At 37.6% G+C, this 25,174-nt stretch overlaps 1 protein-coding gene across 1 annotated transcript in view; it reads left to right on the forward strand.

Annotated features, from left to right (window-relative positions):
• The window catches only part of LOC131159298 (uncharacterized), a 41,273-nt gene extending 16,493 nt beyond the window's left edge, over positions 1-24,780 (forward strand). Inside the window, exon 7 of the mRNA XM_058114065.1 lies at positions 24,290-24,780. Coding sequence (XP_057970048.1) covers positions 24,290-24,471 — 182 coding nt within the window. The 3' untranslated portion in view covers positions 24,472-24,780. The remainder of the gene's footprint in view (positions 1-24,289) is intronic.
• Positions 24,781-25,174: the final 394 nt, after the last annotated feature.

Genomic DNA, 25,174 nt, shown 5'->3' on the forward strand with positions numbered 1-25,174 from the left:
AGAAGATTTACAATTCAAGCTCACAAATTAAACTCTCAAAGAATAATCAAGATGAATGTTGACTTTTTGAGTTTGATCCTTGTTTTGATACTGACAAAGCACAAGGATGTAGGGGTGAGCAAACGGTCGGTTCGGCCAAATTCGGTTAATTAACCGAATTAACCGAAATTTTCGGTTAATGATTTCTGATTACCGAACCGACTGAACAAAGGAAGCTCACCGAACCGAACCCGACCGAATTACCTTTTCGGGTAATTCGGTTAACCGAATTTAATCGAAATAATTTAATTATTAAAAACAGAATATAATTATAACTTTTTTACTAATTCGAGCTTAATTAAGCATCTCATCTATTAATTTTATTAATAAAAAAGATATTTTGGTATTAAACTATGAGAGTAGAATCACTAGAATCATTAATTATCAATTCGGTTAATTCGGTTAACCGAATTGATAATTCATATTAACCGAACCGATAACCGATTAACCGAAAATTGGTAAAATCGTAACCGAACCAAACCGACCGAAATTGATTGGTTAATTCGGTTAATTCGGGTTTCCCCGAATTATGCTCACCCCTACAAGGATGTTATGTGTGTTTTTAAGTGCTTGAACAGATTTATATTTTGGCATGCACATAAGACAAAGGGAATATGGAAGCCAGGAGAAACTTGGATACTATACAACCTGGTGCATTCCATGGAAGACAGAAGAGCAAAGAAAATTGAAGACATATTTGTTTCTATTGTAATTTCTTTGATTGCATTGCATGCATGATGTGATTGAAAACTCAAAATGACCATAGACTGACCATAGGGGACCAACAAATTTTCAGGAAAATTATTTAGGGCCAAAAATAATTTTGCAAAGACTTCGGTCAACCGACGTTGCATTTTTAGGCTTAATTGAAAAGCCTCGGCCGACCAACCCTTAAATGCCTTAAATTGCTCGGCCAACCAACCTTCAATTTTGGCTGTTTTAGTTAACCTCGGCCAACCGAACTGATTAGTTCAAATAAGCCTTAGCCAACGAACCATGAAGAACTGACAGACCGGCTTTAGGCCTGGTCGACCGAATCTACGAAGGTTTGGTTTTCACCTTGGCTTAGCAGTTCGGTCATCTTCCACAGCCAATCAAACCCAAAATGAATTTCAAAATCATTGTGTCTGTTCGGTCGACCGGCGATGCCCACGGTCAACCGAACCTTTCGTGTTCAGTAATTTTTCAGTGGTTAAACAAGGTTATTTTTTAATTAAACTTTTCTAAGAATACCCTCGGTGTCCCTTAAACGCTCAGATTTTAAAAATCCTATAAATACCCTCTCATAAAAAAATTTTCAACTAATGCTTAGGTTAGAAAATCCTCCCAAATAATTTTTGTGCTTTTAATTCCATTCTCTCTTATATACATTCCACTCAATTTTTTTTAAGAGAGCATTCACTTTGGGCATTGATTTTTTTCATATCAAAATCATCTACTCTCTCATTCATTTTATTTCAAAAATCTTTTGAGAGTTGTTCTTAAGTTTTCTCCCCATTATTTCTCTTGATAAATTTTCTTGGAGAAAACTTGTCTTAGCTTGAGAAACTTGCACATCTATTGCAAGATTTCAAAAGCTCACTTGCTTTTATTGCATAAATAGTTTTGAGCATAAACCCTAAATCTCTAGCACTTTACTTTTTAAGAATATGCTTTTGGAGATATCATTTGAGGGTTTTTGAGATCTTTGAAAAGCAGATATTTTATATTTCATTTTTGTCAAAGATCATATATATATATATTTTTGGAAAAATCATTTGAAAGCAAAAACCCTAGGTTCTCCTACACTTTTTATTGAAAGTATTTTTGGAGAAATTTATTTGGGTTTAAATTTTGTAGAGTTTATCATACACATCTTACTCAAAGATTTCAAAATATTTTGAGAAAATACGCAAACTTACATTGAGCTCTTATTTCATATCATGCATGAGTGCATCATGCCTATTGTTTTACATCTCTGCTTTTTGAGAAGCAATTGTTTGTATGAAAAATATCTCATATTTGTTGTATTTCGAACGTGTGGTCAGAGAAGGATTGCACTGGCTTGTAATGTGCACCGGATAGACTTAGACCCTGTTAAGAAAGACCCGGTTAAGAAAGTCCCGGACTGGTTTAGATCCGATTAGGACAATTAGGTGCACCATCCTATAAGGTGTGGTTGTAAAGGTTGGGGTCAGCCCTGTGAATGTGACCTGGCGTATTCCTCACCCAGTAAGGAGAGGAGATTGTAATCGGTGACGCTCCACCCATAAGCGAACACTTAGTGAAATCCTCTTGCTTGTGAGCTTGAGGTGAGGATGTAGGCAATATTGGCCGAACCCTGATAACATATCGTGTGTCGTTCTCTCTTTCCTAGCACTATTTAATTTTCCACACTTAAATTCCTGCACATGTATGCTTCTGTTTAAATTCCTTATGAATGTGTGCATGTTTTAAATATTGTGAATGATTGGGAAATGTTGAGCCTGCTATATCTGATTTAAATATCTGCTCTGTTATATTGTATTGGGTTTTGCAATTGCTTAGATAGACCCTTGGTTGTGCCAATACTGCTTGTGCTTAAAATTGAACCTAGGAAGAAATTTTTTAAATACCCAATTCACCCCCCCTCTTGGGAATACACCAATTCCAACAATGAAGCTCAAGAGTTTTCTCTCAAAGATTGACAAAGTAGAGCACTAAGAGAGAGTAAGAAAGAATTGAAAGCAAAAGCACTTGCATGTTCAGTATAGGTTTGCTCTCTAATGTTCTCAAGGCTTAGGAGGACATATATATAGAGTTTGGATGAAAGCTAGCCGCTTTTTTCTTGTTGGAGCCTTTTGGCTTGTCAAACTGGTCGACTGCCTTTAGCCTTTGCCTGGGCCATTCGACCATCCCTGGCACAAGGCCGGGGTTCGGTCTCCTTTGTGTTCCCATTTTGCCGGTTTGTGGTATGCCTTATATTTTCTTATGATTTTCCAATATAAAGTACATTACAATTGAGAGAAAAACAATACAAATAAATCAATTAAAGTCTTCTAACTTCTCTCATCTCTTCAACTTTTCTTCAATTTCAATGGCTTAAATCCTATAGAAAACAACTTAAGCACAAAGCCATTAGTCCATAATAGTTTGTTATCATTAAAATCAGGTTAATGAACCTTGGGGTTAACACTGATTTTTTCCTTTTTAATTCTGGATGGTGATTCTTTCTCAAAATTTTATTTTAGAAGAGATTTGAAAGATAGGGAGATGGAGGAGCTTTCTTCTTTCCTTGTTTTGTTGGAGGTTGAACATATCTCTAATAGTAGGGATGCTAGTTTTGGATTATGTTGAGTAATTGGGGTAAAATGGAAGACCTAAACACAATGATAGGTCTATTTATAATATATGTGAGTACAATTGGAATGACCATAATACCTTTACTAATGCACACTTATTACTAACAAAACTCTTTAACACATAATAATAATAATGCTAAAAGACTAAATAACCATTAACACTCCCCCTCAAGCTGGAGCATGTGTCATATGCTCCTAGCTTGTTACAAATGAATTTCACACGAGCACCTCCTAAGGCTTTAGTGAACAAATTAGCAAGTTGAAACTCAGACTTCACATGAATGGTTGTAATGAGCTTCTGTACAAGTTTCTCTCGAATAAAGGGGCAATCAACTTTAATGTGCTTTGTCTGCTCATGAAAGACAGGGTTGGAGGCTATATGAATAGCAACTTGATTATCATACATCAACTCCATAGGCTGAGAATGTGGAAAACCTAGTTCTTTGAACATGTTCTTCAGCCAAATAAGTTCACATGTAGTGTGCGCCATAGCCCTATACTATGACTCAGTACTCGACCTAGCAACCACAGATTGTTTCTTACTTTTCCAATTCGGTTGTGGATCTTTGGTTAGATGGTGATTCGGCCCAATGTGCATCTGTATATCCCTAAATATGAGTGTGACCCCAATCTTGATATAAGTGACCTCTCCTTGGTGCACCTTTGAGATATCTCAAACTGCAAATTACTACATTCGAGTGACTTGTTCTTGAGGAATTGAGAAATTGACCTAACAACACTTGTTACAAAGGATATATCTGGTAGAGTAACTGTGAGATAATTCAACTTCTCAACAAGTCTTTAGTACTGACCTGGGTTAGGCAAAAATTCACCTATATTTGGCATTAACTTACTATTGGGGTCCATGGGTGTATCAATAGGTTTGGATCCCAAAAATTCTATCTCATCTGAAAGATCAAGAACATATTTCCTCAGTGACAAGACAGTTCTCGTACGAGATCTCGATACTTATATACCCAAGAAGTTCTTTAATGGTCCGAAGTCTTTGGTCTGAAACTTACTCTATGGAAAAAGCTTTAGGTCCTAGATGCCATGATAATCATCATTAGTGATCACAATGTCATCCACATATACAATAAGCAAAATATTACCCGATGGAGTATGACGATAAAATACAGAGTGATCTACTGTGCACTGATGAAGGACAAACTCAAGTACTACAACACTAAATTGGCCAAACCATGCTCTTGGAGATTGTTTTAATCCATACAATGACTTCTTGAGCTAACATACTAAGCCTGACTCTCCCTGAGTAACAAACCCAGGGGTTTGCTCCATATATACCTCCTCATGAAGATCACAATGTAGGAAAGCATTCTTCACATCTAACTAATGTAGAGGCCAATGACAAGTGGTGGCTAAAGACATGAACAAGCACACTGAGGCAAGTTTAGCAACCGGGGAGAATGTGTCTGAATAATCCAAACCATACACCTGAGTATACCCTTTAGCAACAAGGTGGGCCTTCAGACGAGCCACAAAATCATCAGGATTGACTTTCACATTGTACACCCAACGACAACCAACCACAAAATTATTAGGAGAAAGAGGTACCAAATCCCAAGTATCATTATCTTGTAGTGCACGCATCTCTTCAAGCATTGTTGTCCTCCACCTAGAATGGGATAGGGCTTCAGAAATAGATCTTGGAAGAGCAACAAAAAACGGAGTACTAACAAAACAACAATAAGAGGATGGCATGAAATCATAATAAATAAAAATAGAGATCGGATGTTGGGTACAAGTGCGTTTACCTTTTTGAACAACTATTGGAGGATCAAAATCATGAGAAATAAGATCATCCGATGAGGGAGCTAGAGGCACAGTAGTAGAAGCTGGAGGAGGCACTTCCCCCTTGAGTCATTGTGTGTATGCCTACAAATTGGGATGTTTCAAGCGGCGAGAAGGACTCAAACTGGATGGAGAAGTAGGAGGATTGGATACAGATACTAGGTTTGGATCTGTAAGGCAAGGTGGAGACGAAGTATCAATGAAAAGTAAGACTGTAACATTGATATCTCTTTTGAGTATAGGAATAGCCCAGAAAAATACATTTGATAGCATGAGGATCCAACTTATCCATTCCTGGAGATAACTGATGGACAAAGGATACATAACCAATTATACGAGGAAGGGTGAACAAAGGAGCCTTAGGAAAGATAACTGAATATGGAATTTTACCACGAAGGATAGAGGATGGCCTTTTATTGATGAGTGAGTAAGCTGTGAGCACAGCATCACTCCAAAAGACTTTGGGAACATTCATTTGATACACAATTGGGTACGAGTGACTACAAGAATATGTCTGTTTTTTTATTTTGCAACTCGATTTTGTTGTGGAGTGTGGGCCCAAGAGGACTGATGGATCGTACCAGAGTTAATCATATAAGTACTGAATTGGGTACTAAACTACTCCTTAGCTTATCACTACGAAGTATCCTGTCTGACATGTCAAATTGAGTCTTTATTTGGGGGTAGAAAGCACAAAAGATATCAAACACATCAATAGATGTAACAAAGTACAAAAACCCCAATTTTGATGTCACACGACTAGGATCCTAAATATCAGAATGGACAAGCATGAAAGGACTAAGCACCCGTTTGTCGACACAGGGAGCAAAGGGAATACGATGATGCTTGCCCAATTGGAAAGAGACACACTCAATATTAGATATAGGACTCAATGTAGGAACTAGCTATTTCAACTTGTCCATGGACGGATGACGAAGATGACAATGGATTTGAAGTTGTGTAGCTGCTACTGTGCAGGCAATAGGTGGAGAAGGTGACTCAAAGTAGTAAAATCCACAAGCCTCACGTCTGTGCCCATTGTCTTTCTTGTCTTCAGATCTTGAATGACCCCAAAATCAGGAAAGAATGTGATAGAACAATTTAGTGACTTTGTAAGCTTACTAACTGACATAAGATTGAAAGGAGATTTAGGAATGTATAAAGTAGAAGAAAGAGAGATAGAAGGAGTAGGATTTACTGTTCCTATCCCCTTAACAGCAATAGTCGACGTATCAGCAAGGGTAACTTGAGGGAGATTTTTAGGATATTGGAGATCAGAAAAGAAGTTGATTGCACATGTTATATGGTCAGTGGCAGCAGAATCAATAATCCAAAGACTAGAAGGAAGGATACCAGATGACGTGCAGACTGTAGGATTATCTTTCTGGGCAAAAGAAGCAATGTGATAAGATGCTTGTTGAGACAATTGATACTATAGAAACCTGGAATACTTCTCCTCTAGTATAATCATAGTACGCGGTTCACTCAAACAAGTGACTAATGAAGGGATCATACTTTTGGGATTTGGAAATGCCATCCCAGCATTTACAAACTCAAACCAATGATCATAAAATTAATTGCTGGAACAATTGGAACAACCATGAACAAGGTGACCACCATGAACAAGCCACAGATAAATCAGTACAAGGCTGCCATAGCACCAAGAAACTCACACGCAGCCCCAAGAAAGCAACACTCAGCGCTGGAACAATTGGAGAGGTGAACCACCGAAACTACCATGAACCTCAGATGCAGCCCCAAGAAAGCAATACTGCCACAGCCTCACACGGAAAAAAACAGCTTATGAGCGCTGCCACTGCCCCAAGAAGGTCACCGATGACTGTTACTAACACTGAACAACAACTAAGGAGTTACCATGAGTGCATTGTCACAACAAAGATTGGATCTTGGAGCAAAAACACATGCCCAACAGCTTGATATGATATTTAGGTACATGGAAGGAATTAGAATAGTGAATAAAAAAATACAGCAAATCCCACTGTTTCAGACCCGATAAATTCATTAGCAATTGATAAACTGCTTCACGAAGCATCAAACAATCATTCCTTGGGTGCCGCACTGCCACAGATGAACTGAACAACTCACTGACGGATATAGCACTGCCCCATCCTTACAACAGAACACGTGAATGCTGCCATGGCTCCAAAAAACTCACAAAGAAGCCTTCACAAGCCTTGAACAAACATTAACAGAATGCTGTGAGTGCATAGTCAGAAAAGGTTGAATATTTGAGCAAAAAACTGACCTAACAACTTGATAATATAGTCTAGAGAAGTAAGCAGTGCATGGCAGAGGAAAAAAAAGAAAAAGGTGGCCAGAAATTCACTCACGTGCCAGCGCGTGGGGTCGGCCCTGCCGGCATTTGTCTGGTGTGTGGGGGCGCTTGGGGGCTCCTCCAGCGATGGGGTTTTGTGGGGTGAGTCGTCCCCGGGGACGGGGGGGTTTCTGTTTATGCCTTTATGGGTGTATGGTTGGTTTTGTGAAATAATATGGGATGGAGGTGAATATAGGAAGGACAGCCATGGGAATGGTGTTTTCTGGCAATGGCTGAGGAGAGAAGGGTTTAGTTTGGATCCTGCTCTGATACCATGTTGAGGAATTGGGTAAAATGGAAGACCTAAACTCAGGGCCTCTCCCTCTATTTATAATATATGTGAGTACAGTTAGAATGACCATAATACTCTTACTAACTCACACTTATTACTAACAAAACTCTTAACACAATAATGATAATAATGCTAAAAGACTAAATAACCATTAACAGATTCTTTGGGTAAACACTCTTTTAAGCCCTTTTTTGTCCCAGCTGTGTGCTTTCTGTGTTATAGCAGTTTGGAGACTGTTTCCTATTTTTTTTTGAGTGCTCACTCACTTGGGGCAAGTGGAATGGATTATTTGGCTTATATGGTGAGGTTTGAGCCTGTGTAAAGTTGGCGGCGGAGCTTTTGAGTATTTCTTTTATAGGATTTGGGAAGAGTTGGGATGCTGGTTGTTTGTGGAGGTGTGTTCTATTCACTGTTTTGTGGGGGGTTTGATTTGAACGGAATCCATGTATCTTTTGAAATTTTCTTCACCTGTGCTTTGGGACATGATATGGTATTTAACTTCTCTTTGGGCTTTGTTAAGTTTATTAAGCTGATTATATTTTATTTTATTTTGTTTTTTCTTTGTGTTTGAGGTTTGCTTGTCCTATCCTTTTTATTCTAATGAAATTTCTTTTTTCTATCACAAATACGTCCACAAATGAAATGGTTGAAATAGGCCTTTTACTTGGAAAATAATGCTCTCTCTATTTTTTCCCTGTTGAAACAATAAAAAGATAAGGGTATGACATCGAAATTACTTTTTGCCTTTTTGGTAATAAATGAGATTGAGTTTAAGTTTGCTTTGGCATCATTACTTGTGTCTAAAGACTTGTGCTTGTGGATTCAACAAAACCCTAAGTTGAGTTTTTTTGTGTTTGGTGAACAGTTTTGAGAAATTCCTTCATAATTTTTTGAAGTTGCCCACTCTTTTATTAGAACTAGTAAAGAGTCACATGCTGTGCATGTGTAATAAGTAGAAGGGCATAACTCTTAACATTCACTTCTTGGAACAAGCCTTTTAGTGAGTAAACGGGTATCTCCTATGGAAAGAGCTAGTGCTTAAAAGAAAATTTTGAAAATTAAGGATAAAACTGTTAGATTAAAACAAGGATAATTTTGAGGAGTCTTCGGATTTCTCTAAAGTAGAGGAAGAAGATGTGCGTCTATATGTGCGTGTGAGAGAGAAGATATGATGTCATTGTTATGTTCTTCTGTCTTAAGAATGTAGACACCCCATTTTGTCCTGGGCTTATATAACACAAATTGGGCAAAATTTATTGATACAATAAAGTGAGAAAATATAGGAAAATAAAAAATATATGGAAAATAAAGTTTTAAATTAAAATTTTTTAAAAAAAAATAGAAAAGGAAAAAAAAAAATGGTGGGCCAGCATCTTCATCTTTAAATTTGCAAGCACAAAAGGGAAAAATAGAAATTAGACATGTGGGAATTTGCATAAGTAACATGCGAGTGAAATTGTAGTTTAATGCAAGCATAAATTAATCAATTCAATTTAATTCTGATTGATCAGTTAAATTCTGATTGATCAAATAAGAATTGATTGAATTTATCTCCCAAACCAATAAATAGTGGGCTTCTAAGGGAAGGAGGACACACAAAAATTGAGATCCAGAGAGAGTAAAGAAAAGAATGTTTATTGATAACTTTGAGAAGGAATTGCTAACTGAAAGAATAAGAGAGCAAATTTGGGAGTATTGTAGGAACTTAAGGTTCGAAGAGTCGAAGACAAAGTTGGAGGCAGGCTAAAGGGTAGAAGCACTAGAGGAGTTGGCAATGGAGATTCAAAGCAGTAGACTTAAAGGTTGGAGGAGTTAGAAGACAAAGGTTGGTTCCCTTAATTTTTTTTTTTAGTTCTGTTTTGATTTGGATAATTAAAATTGTAGAATTTTAAATTCAAAATTTTGTGATTTGAATATAAGCAGAAATTTTAATCCAGATTGATCTAAAAGGAAAGTTCTAAGATAGATTTGGATATTTACTTAGATCTTAAAGCTAGACCCAAATACCCATTTCCGGATTAAAAGCCGTATTCCCATATCCACATCTAGATCTAATAACCCGAATTCGAGTGCCCCAGATCCGACTCGGATCTGGGTCAACTTGACCCGTGACCAAGCCAACCAATCCGAATACCCAAACTTGGATCCAATGCCCTGGGTTTGACCGAAACACTTGGACCCAAGTAAATGTGGACTTGGGTCAGCTAAAACTAACCTCAGCCCAAAGACTTAACGAACCTAAGCCCTGAATCAGCCTACCCTGGTTTGAACCCAATCGAGCCCAACCCAACCTTAACTCAAGCATGAAGTCAAATCTAACCTGGTTTAACCAAAACCTTAATCTTCCCTGTTTGGACTCTAAGAAAATCCACAACAACAGCCAACCAATTCTCAAAACAAACTTCAGAAAAATGCACAAAAATGTAAAATAAAAAAGTTTATCTGTAGAAGTTGGTAGGCTAGTCTTCATAGATCAATCTGCAAAAATAAAGAAAACAAGGATAAAAAAAACAAAACAAAATCATAAAAGAGAAAGATTAAAGAAAAGAGAGAGAAAGAGGGATCGGAAACAGAGAAAGAAGAATGGAAGAAAGAGAAAGAGAGAGCATAGAAAGAGAAAAAAACGAAAGAAAGAAAGAGAGAGGAACAAAGAAGAGGAGAGAGAGAGAGAGGAGTGAGATTGAAGAAAAGAGAGCTAGGAGAGGTGAAAGAGAACAGATCAAAGAGAAAGTGAAGTGAGAGAGAGAGGACAAGAAGACGGAAACAGTGAGAGATAGTGAGGAAGAAAGAAAGAAAAGAAAGTGAAAAAAAGTTTTTGTATCAATTTTTTAAAAAAAAATATTAGTGGGATATGTGGCATGCTCAGGATCAAGTGTTCGGGGAGCGACGTGGCGCGATCCTGGCCGTCCAATCCGTGTTTTCTCTAGACGGTCGGATTGCTGCCACGTCAACAATACGTGTCAAAATTCTCGGGGTTAACCAGGACTTGCCACGTGGCAGGTGACGTCATGCTAATGTTATCCTGCTACAAAAAATTCAAAAAAATAATAGAAAATAATAAGCAGTGCCATATGTCGCCACCGCTGGCTAACATGTGGCCACCCTTCTCCAATCGAGTCAAATCGGTTTGACTCGGGTCAACCCGAGTTGACCCGTTGACTTGATTCAGATCGGTTGAACCGGTCTGACTCTTCCGAACCATGGTTCAGTTTATTTAATTTTGAAATTGATTTTTAATTTTTAAAAGTTAGGAAAAATAAAAGAATCAGAAAAATATTTAAGAAATCATAAAAAATAAATAAAAAATATTTGAGTTATTTTGACTCGGATAACAAAAAAATGGAAAAAATATCAAAACTGAAGGAAACAATCTTTTAAAATCCCAGAAAACTGTAGAAAAATGTTGGAAAATTCTCATAAAAATTTCAAAACTTTTTCGAAAAAAATCTAGGAATGTTTTAAAGACTCTTTTTGATCAAATTTTATGAATTTGTTTAATTATTATCTGTATATATTTTATTTTTGTGTTTGTCCGTCCCAATGATTAATAAAGGAGGTATTTCAGATATCACCTATATTAGTTATGGGGGAGGTATATCTAATAAGATCCCTTTTGGAGGTCTTATTAGACATTCTTAAGTCGTAGTTTATTTTACATTTTCTTTTAAAATTTTAAAATTTATTTATTTTTTTAAAAGAGCTAATTAAAGACCATTAGATTCATTTTAGGGATAATTTATGGTTAATTAGGTACTGTTTGTAGAACGGGGTGTCTAAGGGGTGCTAGTACATTCCTCTCGCATAACTAAACTTTCGATCTCAACTCTGGTAAATGTAGATTGTGATTACTGGTTCATTAGCTTTGGGATTAGTCTAGAGACCAATTAACGTGTAGTAATAAGTGAACTAACCGCACCTAGGTAAATAATAGGTTAGTGGCAACTCCATTGAACTTTCAATATTATTATTTCTCGTAATTCCAAACCTTTCTCCAGGACGTTGCGACAAAGCATATAAACACGATCTCCCTATATAGATAATCATAGAAACACCCTTTCATGAGAGGAGACATCTCTTAGAAGGCATCTATTAGGAATAGGGTACCTCTTATGAAAGGATAACACAAAACCAAAACCAATATGAACAACTTACACACGATGTTCAATAAGTTCCACAGAAGTCTTCCCTTATTGTTGTTTTAGGGAGTAACATGATTTCCATTCTCATTTGTCTCTCCCCTTACCCTCTCAGCTTACTACTGAACATTATGGTGGAGGGTTTTTGTTGGATAACATCTAGATCAGGGGCAAGTTTTGATCTTTTATTGGCTTTTGGGCATTTGGAGTGATTTTCTCCTCGAAGAAATTTGGGAAATTTTGGTATTGGGTGGTGCTCCGGGCAACACAAAGTGGAAAGTATTTGGAGCTGAGGTGGAGTTCAAAGGGAAGAGGGTATTAGCTTTTTTTATTTTTATTTTTTTATTTTTTTATTTTTTTCCTCAGGAGAGTGAGGGTTCTCTATGGATAGATTTGTGGTGGCTTTGGATTCCGTTGTAGGTTTGGTGAAGGTTAGGAGTCTGGTGAAGGTTTGTGTTTGGTTAGATGTGAAGGTGAGAGTTGGTTGGAAGCTGTGGAATGGTGTAGTGAAGATAGTGCTTCATCCATAATCTTTTAAGAATGGTGATCTTTGTTTCAATTGTGGTCATTTTTTGTTGTCATCTTGCAATATTCAGGTCCTCAGAGAGAAAGATGGTCGGCAGCTATCTTTTCCTTTTAATTTGGGCCAATTGATGAATGAGGTAACTCATTTTTTCAACTGAGTCCCATCAACCATAAAGTACTCAAAACTTCTAACAGGGAACAAGGTTCTGCTCAGGCCCAACAGGACTCAGTAAAAGCCTATTATGAAGGAGCATCTTTACAGCAGACCTGTGATGATAGGGTTAATAAAAAAGGGTCAGGGTTATAAAATAGGTATTAAGAATGATTTGGGATGTTTGGGGGGGGGGGGGGATGATGGTGTTCTGCTAGTAGGGTTGATGCAATTGCAGCAGCTGTGTTTTCGTCATGTAGCTTCCTCCTTTTTTTCAGCGAAGGGCACCTTTCCTGTAGGATCAATCACAGCTCAGTGGTGGTGTGGGATTAATGGTCAGAAATCCCATCAATGTCTGGGGTTATTTGGGGTTGCTGCTTTAGAAGACAGGAATCAGTATAATATCATCAATTTAGAGGCGGATAAAGCAGAAAATTCATTGGCTTCTAAAGATGTAAAAATGGATTGTGTCGTCTTATCTTGCTAGTGTGAATAATAGTTCTTTAGCAGAGGGAAAGAGGGGTCAGGAACAACACCAGGATGATATTGACAAATTAAGTGGTCATTATGGAAATAAGCCGTTCCATGGTGGGCGAAAATCTGCTCCTTATGGAGCTACTTATGGAGGGAATTGAGTCTTCAGGGAATTGACTTAATTCTGATCTGCGACTGAAAAAATTTGAAGTGAGATGATGCATTTTTCTATTGTGGGGACCCTGGCTGATCTGAGTTGCATCAGATGAGAAGGTTAATGGGGTGATGTGTCTGATGATGAGAGTAATTTTGAAGGTGAACTTGTGTGGGATTGGATGAGAATGCTAATGAGGGAGATGAATAAAGAGCTCAAACGATATGGGGTGATGAATCTAATGACAAGTGATTTGGATGGTGAATAGTCTGAGGGGGATTATTAGTGGATTATTTTTTTGAACGTTATGGGTACATATTGGAGTCTTTCTAATCTGCTCAATGATATTTCTCATGTGTTAGCAAATCCATTAGAAGGTTTGAATGGTATCCCTATTTCTGAGGATGATGGGGTGGATAAAAGTGGTTACTAACTGGGGGTGTTATTGGTTCAGTTTCATATAAAACTGATGACGGAACTGAAGTAACCATTTTTTTAAAAAAAGGATTTAAACCAAAACTGAGCTGAAAACCAGTAGGTTGAAAAAACTAAACCGTTGGTTTGACAATTGATTATTTTTAATTTTTTTATTTGCCTCCCCCTGACACCTGACGGTTGGTCCATGTGATGCATACTTGTTGAGCTCACCAGCTTCACCTGTATACCCTGTAAGTAAGAAGTATTGGGTTCATGTGAGGTATACTTCATATGGTCCACTCGACTGTAGCTGCGCTGAGGCCCATGGGGGTGGGTTGGAAGCATTCTTCCCTTGCTTGATGTGGAACAAATGCAAGACAGCAATTGGTGCAGGCTGCAAGAGGAGGAGGAGCAGGAGGCTGCATTGGGCCAGGGAGGGGGGGGTGGGGGGTGAGGAACAGCCCTCCCTTGTTCCACATCTGCAAAAGATATATATGTATATATATATATATATATATATATATTTTTTGGGGTGGGGGGGTGGGGGTGGGGGGCGCTCCCCTCTTCTATAGAAACCCCATCCATCCTCATAAATTGTGATTCTACACTTCAATTACAAGCGAAATTTAAAGTAGTAAATCTAAAAATAGACGAAAATTCTTCATGGAATAAAAATATAAGTAAATTATGATTATATAAATATATAAGCAGAAAAATGTAAAATAACATTTATATTTTGGTTTTCTTGATTTGGTATTCTTCTAAAATTGAAACTGAAACCAAAAACAAATTTTTAAAAAAATTAAAAATCGACGCTGAAAGCTGATCCAAAATGGAAAATGATTTGCATTTGGTTCGTTTTTTGGTTTTTTAGTAATTTTGTACACCTTATAACTAACCGCAAAAGTGGAGTGGCATTTTGCCTACCCCTCCTGGTGCTGTAACAGAGAAGGGGAAGGACATGGAAGCTTAACAATTGCTTGCTTTGTGGTTATTTAATCTGGAGGAGAAGTAGTTTGGTTGGTTTGTGGTAAGAAATAAGGCAAAGAAAGGGAACACACGTTTGATAATTTTTCTGTTCAACTTCCATATACCACCATATGCCCACATATGCCCAATATTCTATAATGTGCTCATTCTTCAACGAGTGTAGCTTAGCAACAACCTTAACTAGTGCCATCAAATCAAAGTGAAAGTCAGGCCTTTCACCCCACTACCAATGTTACTTCATAACTATTGCCTCAATTCCTAGAGAGAGAGAGAGAGAGAGAGAGGGGGGGGGGGGGAAGGAACGTCACCTAAGAACTTTGATCCAAATGCCAAGCGTGAATATAATTTCTGCATGCAAGGGTATTCTCTTACTATTTTGTCCCTTGTTCTCCCTTGTACTTCTTTTTTCCCAACACCCGCCCCCTCTCAGCCTCGCAAAAAATGGAGGGAAAAATGAAAATGCCAGAAAGATTGAGTAGGGAAAGTGAATTTTTTCATATAATCATATGCTTAAAACTCTCACTCTTTCACTCTTTCCAATTTCATTTTTTATGTATGAAGAACATTAATTTTTCATTTTATTAATCAAGAGAAAGAGAAAGAAGGATCCACTGTGAACCTCAATTTTCTACCCAAGGGAAGGTGAAAAATTAAGAGGAAGAGAAAAAAATCGAAGGGAAAAGTGTGTCACCTCACCTTTACTATTTCAAGAAACAATTTTGCGTCTTTTCTTTATCTTCTTTGCTGAACCTTCTTCTCCATATCTTATGACTTCAACGTTATCATTTTATGCATTATAATACCCGTTAAATCATTATAGCACATGAGGTGATGAGGTTAAAGGATCCTTTTTATAAAACAAATAGTTGTTTAGAAATGGTATTTAATCATGTCATTTTATGGTCTTGCATTAAATTAATTTCTTTGAATTTGGAAGCTCAAAGCCTCAAAATATGTCATTTGTAAGATCAAGAAGTAAACTTTCAAATGGTGATAGTTGTGCAATTTGACTCATTTTGTAGGGAAAGTTATTTCCACTCGATCAAGAGGTGCACATGGAGAGAGTACATGAAACTCTTTGACTAGAATTTGATCATTCACCATTTCCTCACCCTTCTGGCTAGCTACAGATAACATGCCATTGCATCAACACACAAAGCTTCTTTGTGTTAATCAATGGGTGACCCGTCAATTTCTTTAGCTCCTTCAAAGGTTTGAGACAAGGGGACCCTCTATCCTCCTTTTTGTTCATTGTAATGATGGAGGTGTTGAGCCTTATGTTGATTAAAGCTACCGGAGAAGGGTTGCTCTAGGAGGTCACACATCTCCTGCTGGCTGATGAAACCATCATTTTTTGTGATGATGATCATCCACATTCTGAATCTGAGGTGTATCTTGGCTTTGGAGTGGTTTCAAGTTTAAAAGTTAACCTTGGATAAAGTGAAATCATTCCGATTGGAGAAAATGTTGACGGGCCTCTCTTTGCTGGTCTTCTGGGCTGCAAAATGGGTGCTTTCCCTATTAACTACCTTGGGCTATTTCTTGACTCCAAATTCAAAGACAAAGGAGTGTGGGATTGCATCATTGAAAAATTTGAAAAAGGCTGGCTGGATGGAAAAGGAATTACTTATCAAAAGGTGGCAGACCCACTCTCATCAAAAGCACCTTGACAAATCTCCCTGTTTACTTCATGTCTCTCCTTCCCCTTCCAACTTCTGTTGCCAAGAGACTTGAAGGACTTCAAAGGAGATTTCTTTTGGGGAGCTTCGGGGCAGAATTCAAATTTCACCTTGTCAAACGGTGCATGGTGAAAATCCTTTTCATTTAGGAGGCTTGGTTTTGAAGTCCATCTACATTTTCAATAAAGCCTTGTTAGAGAAATGGTTACGGAGATTCATGATTGAGAAAGATCACCTTTGGTGGGGAATCATTGCTGTGAAATATGGGCTTCAACATAATGATTGGATCTCCCAGCCTAATAGAGGACCTAATGGTGTAGGGCTGTAGAATTTCATCAAGAAAGGCTGGAATGATTTTGCTTGCTATATTAGGTTTCAAGTGGGGAGGGGGGACAACATTTATTTTTGGCATGACTCATGGTGCAATCAAGCAGCTCTTACGTTTGGTTTGCGGAATGCCTATTCCCAGGATAGATTAGTTTTAGTAGGTTAGTTGCCATTAGTTATACAAGAACTTGTATTATTAGTATAAAGAAAATAATAATGTGAAACATTTTACGAGTCCATAATAAGGAATAGACAAGGAATAACTATATTCCCAAATTTCATCATGGGGATTCTTAATTCTTATTACATGTTGAATGAAATAATTAGGAATATATAAGGAATAACTATTCCCTTGATTCCTGAAATTTAAACTATATTCCATCTTATTCCAATGAATAGCTATTTCGCTGAACCAAATGAGCTGTTAGTGTCTTATTCCAGCCATCTATAGCTTGGCATGTGATATTGATGCCCGTGTCAGTCAACTCCTTCAAACTTCAGATCAAGGGCTCTTTTGGAACATCCCCTTCCTTAGAAATTTGGATGATTGGGAACTCAACCAACTCACAGATTTCTGCAGCTTCCTTTACAGCCTCCAACACCATAATAACACAGATCTTCCTATTTGGACCGTGGATGTGAAGGGGGCTTTCTCTGTTAGATCCTTCTACATGAAGCCCTTCCCTTTGGTGTCAAGCAACTTTATTTTCCCTTGGACTCAAATTTGGAAGACATCAGCTCCCAAAAAAGTTGCCTTCCTTGCTTGGGAGGCAACCCATGGTAAGACATTGACCATGGATAATTTGCAGAGAAGGGGTCTGTGAGTTTCCAATAGATGTGCCCTTTGCATGGTTGATGCAGAATCAGTTGAGCACATCCTCCTTCACTGTGCTTGGACAAGGAATCTCTGGAATATGGTGCTGACTCTGATCGACAAAGGTGGGTTATCCCTAACTCAGTGGGAGGGGAACTCTGGGTCTGGAAAGGGATTCAGGCCACAAAGGTGAAGAGATAGGTTATGTCCCTCATTCCCTTTGCAATTCTTTAGTGCATTTGGGAAGAGAGGAATATGTTTGTGTTCAGTGATTCATCCTCAACAATCCAAATCAACAAAGAACACTGGTTTAATGTGGTCAATGGATGGCATAGTAAGATTGTTATTAATGACTTTGATGTAATCTTTGATTTGTGTAACACCCTTCAGGTTGCTTGATTTAGTGTACCATGGGCTGGCATCCCCTTGATGCCTCTTCAATAAAGTTTCCTTTACTTATTAAAAAATAAAATCTTTGGAAGTTTAATTTTGGTTGATTTCAGATGTGCATCATCTCAAGATTAAGGGTATACTCAAGTTCATCCAAACTGTTACTGTGGACTGAACCTCTCAGGGCCAGTTTTGAGACCCACCATTGGGCTTATAGTGTGAGCTCATTTAATTGTAACTGTGTAACCCACAAACTATCATTCTGAACCTTCGTAAGACTAGTTTCCAATGGTGGTACATTCTGTGGAGGAAGTTATTGACCTTTTTGTGCAAGTTGTTCAAATTGAGTAAGTGTTATCCTTAAGAAGACTTAGGTTTTGGTTTTGTTCCTACATTTGTTTAACCTTGGGAAGGTGAAACATTCTTTGAAGATTATAAGAAATCAAATTTGGTAGCAAGAAGGTGTTTATGAAAGATCCTCTTCTATTTGGTTTAGAATCCCACCAATTGCCTCAATTTATGCTATGTTTGCCTTATTTTCCAACATCAAGTCAAGTAATCTTGTTTGTTTTATAAATTTTTTGTTTAAAGCTATTGTGTGGTTTTGTTTTTGGTTTTAAAAATGGTTCATGAATGAATCAATAATCAATCCCTTAAAAAGGTTGACCCTCATCTTCTAAAAAGGACCCTCGAGAAAAGTCAAATATTTCTCCACTTTTATCAAGGGGCAACTTCAAAAAATGAATTTTATGAAGTCTTTTGTTAAAATTGTTTACCAAACACAAGGGACTCTAAGCTTGAGATTTTTCTTAATCCATAAACACAAACCTTGAGAAAAGTAGGGGCCCAAAGAAAAATTAACCTCACTCATTTTTACTAGAAGGTAACTTTCTTTGCCACATTCTTATCTTTTATCATTCAATAATCCCCCAAACATAAAAAAAAAAAAGTGTTTCACATTTAAGTGCCTAGTTCGCACATGACTCTCATTTTCATAAAACTTTGGGACACAACTTTCCCACACATAAGTGGGTCCTGTTACCAAAATTTATAGGTACTAGACCTTTTGGAGTCTTATTTACTTCTATTTGCAGAAGTCAGCATATTGGAAGTTGGTTGGTGGTGACTCCAAATCGCATTCTTCTTCTTCTTTTTCATTTTCCTCCTAAGGAAAAAATCCTCATTCAATATAATCCAACCGAAACTGCTAGTCCATTACAAAGCCTTGGAATTTAATGACTCAATATTCCTGGGGAAAAAAACAAGCAAATAAAAATTGAGAAACCTAAATACTACTAGCATACTTATTACCTAGTAAATAAAACCATTTAATCTATTTTGTGACACTGCCGTAGGGAAATTTTAAAAATCCTGAAAAATAAAAAAAAAAGGCAAAAAACTGCCCAAAAATTCCAAATCTGTTGAATTTATGTAGCAGGCCTCATCTGTTATAATGTGTTAGTAGAAGGAAGCTTTTGTGTATGTGGAATCTTTCCTCTGTTGGTAGGGTTGAGTTTATTTTGATGGATGCTCTTTAGGAAACTAAAGCTGTAGAAGGTTGGTAGGCCTTTTTAGAGAATCCCTTGGTAGGGTTTCCTGTCCTTATTTGATGCTAGCGGGACTCGCTTATGCTTGGACTGTGTGGCTTCTTTCCCAACACCCCCCACAGGGTTCTTGGTGAGTTGTTGACTAAATTGAAGTGATTATCAAGGGAAGTTCTTCTAGTTTTGGCTACAATTTAAGTACAGGTCCAAGGGATATGCGCTTGTTACCCCATGGAAATCTATATCCTTCAGCTTTTGGTGTTGGTTTTCTGTGAGAGTATTCAAGCCATTTCCATAAAAGGATATAATTGACAACTTGAAGTTGCACATTATGCCCTTCCTGCAGCAAATCCTGTGGGAAGAGTGTTGCTAAATTTATACTGTTGCAACAAATCCTGTGGGAAAAGTGTCGCTAAATTTATACCATCTGCTATTTTTTCTTGCATGTGTGGCTGCCGTTTGAATCAAAACAAAATACTGTATTTTTGGTTAGTGTAATCTGTAGGATGGATATATATTCCATTTTTTGATTCCTTGGAATCTGTTTTTCCCATTCCTGTTGATAGGGCTCAGGCAACTCACAAGTGAACTTACCAGGTGGGCCACTATTTTGATGTTTTAGAGGAGGTTTCTAACTGAATGAGTTGTAATTGGAATTTTTTGGTCACTTCTTACTTTTTCTGGACATCTGGTTGTCTCTTTCTTTGTGTTGCTTTTGCTTGTAAATAATTACAAGATGACGATGTCACTAAAAATGGAGGCCTTAAAGAATATTTATGGAATTGGAGGCTGTAGAAACTAGAAAGAGATGCTTACATAATGAATCTTGATTGTAGATACAGCCCAAAAGCAAACTAGAATGAGGGGAATTTTTGTAGTTGATCATTGGTCTGAGTGAGGCTATTGAGTTTAGCTGAATCGTTTGGTTGTTGAAGACTTGAAGTTCTACATCAACTTCTAGTGAGTTTCATATTTTACGTTAGGGTAAAAAAAAAAGTTGATTTAAGTGCTGGGTCAGAATTGACAATGAATTTCGTGCTTCAACAAAGACATTAGGTGTCAGACATGGCAGCTTGCCCACCCAAAGTTGGGAAAGGCATTTATTGACACCCCAAGAAACAGGTACATTACTACATCAGTTTTTGGCTCAGCCAAAACAAATGGCTACATAGGCTCGTGTATGAGTGTTTGTCCAAGTGTTAAGTGAAGGAAATACTAAATAACAAAAAAGCGTACCCTTGTCTTCGGCTCCCTCTAAGTGAAAGAAGGTGGGAAGCATCCGCACAAATTTCATGCAGGTGGATGGGGGTGTCAAGGTAATCAGTTGTTTTAACAAGTCCTTTGTCTTTAGTGATGACAGTGAACTAGGATCTTGCTAGTTGAAGGCCTGAAAGTGCTAGCGTAGATGCCAAAAGAAGGAATAGTAATATACTTCTGCAAGTGACTTCTGCAAGATTGCAAAGGAAATTGGAAGGAATCTGAGGCTGTAGTTGCAGATGACTCATCTTGCCCCCAGTCGTGGAGTCAGGTGGTGCTGGGAGGTAAAAAGGGCAAAGGTGTGGGTTGTGGTGGTCAATCTTGCTCTGGAAATCAGGGTATGGTTGTTGGGAGAGAAGATTGGTGTTGTTGGTGTGGAGGTGTGATGCAGTTGAAGGAACCTGGGTTTTCGAAGTCAGTACCCATCGCAGACCAACCGGAATTGCTTGATCAGAGTGACAAGGAAGCTAGGGTTTCAGCAGGAGCGGTATTCTCGGATGCAGTTAGGGCTGTATTCAGGAAGGAGAGTGCAAAAGGGAATGGGCTGGGAGGTATTTTTCTGGTTTTGGGCCTGGCTAAATAATAGAAAAAAGGGTAAATCTTTTTTTAATAAACTGGGCCAGTTATTTTTGGAAAGTCTGAAGTGGCCTCTAAAGGAGATTCTGATCCTTTGAGCTTCATGCAGATGGGCCAAGGTGGTAGTCAACCTTATCTCTTGGATAATAGTGATTTAGGTACTTCCTTGCTGGATACCAAAAAATGGGCAGGCCCAAAACACTGTTCCTAGAACCCAGAAGCCAAGAATTGGGGAGGAAGACACCGTGCCTTTTGATAGTACAATACATTCCCATTCTACAGATTTCCAACTTTTGGGTCCAATTGATCAAGATCTTCAATAAACTCAGATTAGCAGCAGAGAAGATTTGGAGCAAGATTGTGGTGTTAAAAATGCAACAAGTTTTGAGGTATTAGAAAGTGACATGGAAAAGACTAAAAAATTATAAGTTGCTCTGGGGGGAGGAAGTCTGAATGTTTTTAATTATCACAAATTTGAAGGAAATGAGGTTTATGCTCGTTGGAGGGTGGGCTTGTATGGGTGCTGAAATGAGGAAGGTCTTTGAAGACGAGAGAAAAATCTGGTGAATCAGTGGCAAGGTTACTAAAAAGAGATTCGAAAGGAGAGCTTGGTATGGTGGAAGATTGCTAAGGAGGAGGCTGGATGTAGTAATGGGTAAGTAAAGAAAAAGAGGAAAAGAAATGGGGGAGCTTCTATGATTCAGAAAGGATGACATTAGTGAGTTTGATTGTTGTAGGGGGCTGTTGGATGAGATTCGAGAACAATATTTGTATGTTTCAGATTCTTGTGAAGAGATGAGGGATTTATCTTATGTTCATCCACCCCCATTGGAAGGACTTGAGGGAGTTTCTATCTTGGAGAATGATGATCTGGTTAACAATTTACAGCGAAGGGATGGAATTTTGCCTACACTCATGGAGGAGGTTCCTAAGAAAGACTTAGAAGCTCAAAAACTTTTGTATAAAATGGGATTGAATTTGACTGATTTTGGAGGAAATGAAGTGCGCATGGATGGTGGCAAAAGTCGAAAGTCAAAGGTATGAAGGGAACTAGCGAAGAGCTCGGTAAATTATGATGGGAAGGGTTTGAAAAGGGGTTTCCTTTGTTGACCTTGTGTACTGTTATTCGATAAGGGGTTGACTACTGTTTTTTGTTTTTATTTATTTTTTTACCTTTGGGGATTTCTTGTTTTTTTTTTTTTTTGGAATACTTGTGCCTGCATGTTGTATCTTCCTTTCTTTCAATCTAATATAGCTTCTTCTTTTTTATTAAGAAAAAAAGAAGTTCCATAAAGATGGGTCTGATAGGATTAAGTGCTGACAATGAGTTTATTGAACTCTTCCAAATTTTCTGTGGCAATGTATCTGAGTTAGTTTGGACTTTAGACTCTATTCCTGTATCTTGTCTGATCTTTATCTTAGTTTCTGTGTCCATCCATTTTAGCATTTACATATTGCTATAGATTTTCCTGGATGCATCAATTTCTTGATCTGATTCCTTCTTTCCACTCAAAGCATTCTTTTTGCTTTTGGATTAAAAAGTAGATTTGTTCTGCTGTTCACTGAAGTTTTCTTCGATTTAATCAGGGGCATCAGCTACATAACAAGCTGAATGCAACACCTTTACCTTAGCCACCAACATTTCTAATTCCCAGTGTGACATTGCTATTTATCATGCATGGATAGTCATGTTATTGATGGAAATTATTGTGGGAGGTGCAGTCATACAAGAGGTATGTGCAAATAGAAAGGGCATAAACAGACTGAAGAAATCTAGGGAGAGAGCATGTCCATTCTGTATTGAAATATGGGCTTGTGTGTGGTATTAATAGATGAATGCTGTTGAGATTCCTTGTTAATTATACACCTGTCAACAAGGTCACCTCAGCGTCAGTATTATCAAATATTCTTGAACCTCTCCTTTTTTCTGGTTGGACTGCAGGATAGCAGGCACAAGTTCTATATAATGAACCAGCCAATTGATGACAGTACAAATTAATCATGGTCCACTTGACCTTGTGAAAAATGAATTGTCCCTGTGGAATGAGTGAACACATAACTGACCAGAAACTGATCGATGTATTTGATTCTACTTGCAGAGGTAGATTTATGCCTTAGCTACAGGGCATAAATCTTGCATGCACCATGTTTTTAAATTTTATTTATTTTTGTGTGGTTTGATGTGGTATATACTTGGTCCCTAAAAGGCATAAATCTTGCTCTGCCATTTTTACAGAAAAACTCCAAACTTTCCCATGATATTTCTTGTGGATGTTTACAATGTTAGTTTGTTAATTGTGTCAAGCTAGTAACAAGTTACTAGCTTTTCATTTTTTGTGGCCACTCTGCTGCATTCAACAATCTGTACTTAGTGCTTTTTAGGTTTGGTTGATGTTTAAAATCTGTTGATAAACTACAGTTCCACAATGAGTTGACGAGTCTATAATGAAGTGAAGCATGGTGGTTACTTATATTATAATTTGATCGCAGGCCATAGATAACTAGCATTATGATTTTTTTGTTATCAAATATTGGGTTTGCAGCCAATTAAAATCAAAGTACAAGTACCTCAATCTGAGAACGAAAAAATGTAGCAGTTGCTTGGTTAATATGGTATGTTGCTTACGCAAGTTGGAATTTGACTTCAACACGGATTGTATTCAGTGATAAGAAAAAGAAAAAACATAAACGGTGATTGGATTGATGATAAAATAGGATCCTGGGTCGCGAACAGTGATTCGATTGATGGTGAAGAAAGAGAATTCTTGGTTCAGTTCTCCACCTTAACGACAGAAAAGATTGCGGAGGAAGTCTCTCTGTTTTCACCATAGAATATATGCTGTCACAGTATTGCAGTCATAAATATTTCCGAATGAATTGCTGAGATGTTAAGTCTGTGATTTTGGTCTGGGATATGTAACAGCCTATTAAAACAGATTTGAATATGCATTTAATTCTAGATATCTTTTTTGGGGGGCAGGGGCGGGGACGTCGTTGTTTACATTCCTGTATATGATTATTATTATTATAATATTTTTCGTTGTCCATCAAATGCAGCCCATTCAAAGGTCCAAGTTTTGTACTCTCCTCGTGATTATCGTAGCGAAGGAGCTTCAGCTTCTGAATGGAAGGAGATTACGGTTCGATCAAGTACAGAGGCTCTATTTCAGCCCAAGGATTCCAGCAAAACGCGCAAGTTCAAGCTGTCGTCAGTTGTTTCTATGTCTCTCAGTGCCTAAAAAACGGGGTCTTTTTATTGACTATTTACATGTTCAAAGGATGCGGTCGGTAAGGGAGGTGATTTCACCCTCGAATTCTCGATCATTGTTGCATCTCTATTAAAGGTTCTTTGTTACTTTGGAAGTATGCTGTAGATGTGGAGGGAAGTTTGAATTGGTTCCGGTTGAGTTATATCCCTACTCAACTAGACTTGAACAATTAAGTAATACTTACTGCTCAAAGAAAATATATGTAATATTCACTGCAAAAAGAATTACCGTGTACACATTTACGCAATTACCGCAGTAAATTTGTCATTTCTTGAACAAGTTTGGCATATTAGATGATCAAACAAGATCTTATTAGGTGAAACTGAAAACATAACGGATGAACGGTGATAGCTCACCTCATCCTAAAACCTGAGACTGCTTTAAATACAAGCGCTTTGTGATGAGACTCTGCAGTGGTCTCAGGCGTGACTGCGTGTATTTACAAAATAATGCACGGTCCTCATTTCCAGTAAATAATTAATTTTTAGTATTAAAAATTTCATCTTCTTGTGGTTGGAGAGGTCTCGAATTTAGATCTTGTAATATGAAATTGTATTGAAATTTATTCTTATTCATCCAAACTTAAATTCAAAATTTGAAATTCTCTATCCTAAACGCAGCATCAATGTATCAAAATGAGATAATTACTTATCATAATTGTTACTTATGCATA

Source organism: Malania oleifera, chromosome 7 (genome assembly GCF_029873635.1).
Source record: "Malania oleifera isolate guangnan ecotype guangnan chromosome 7, ASM2987363v1, whole genome shotgun sequence".
Lineage (NCBI taxonomy): Eukaryota > Viridiplantae > Streptophyta > Magnoliopsida > Santalales > Ximeniaceae > Malania > Malania oleifera.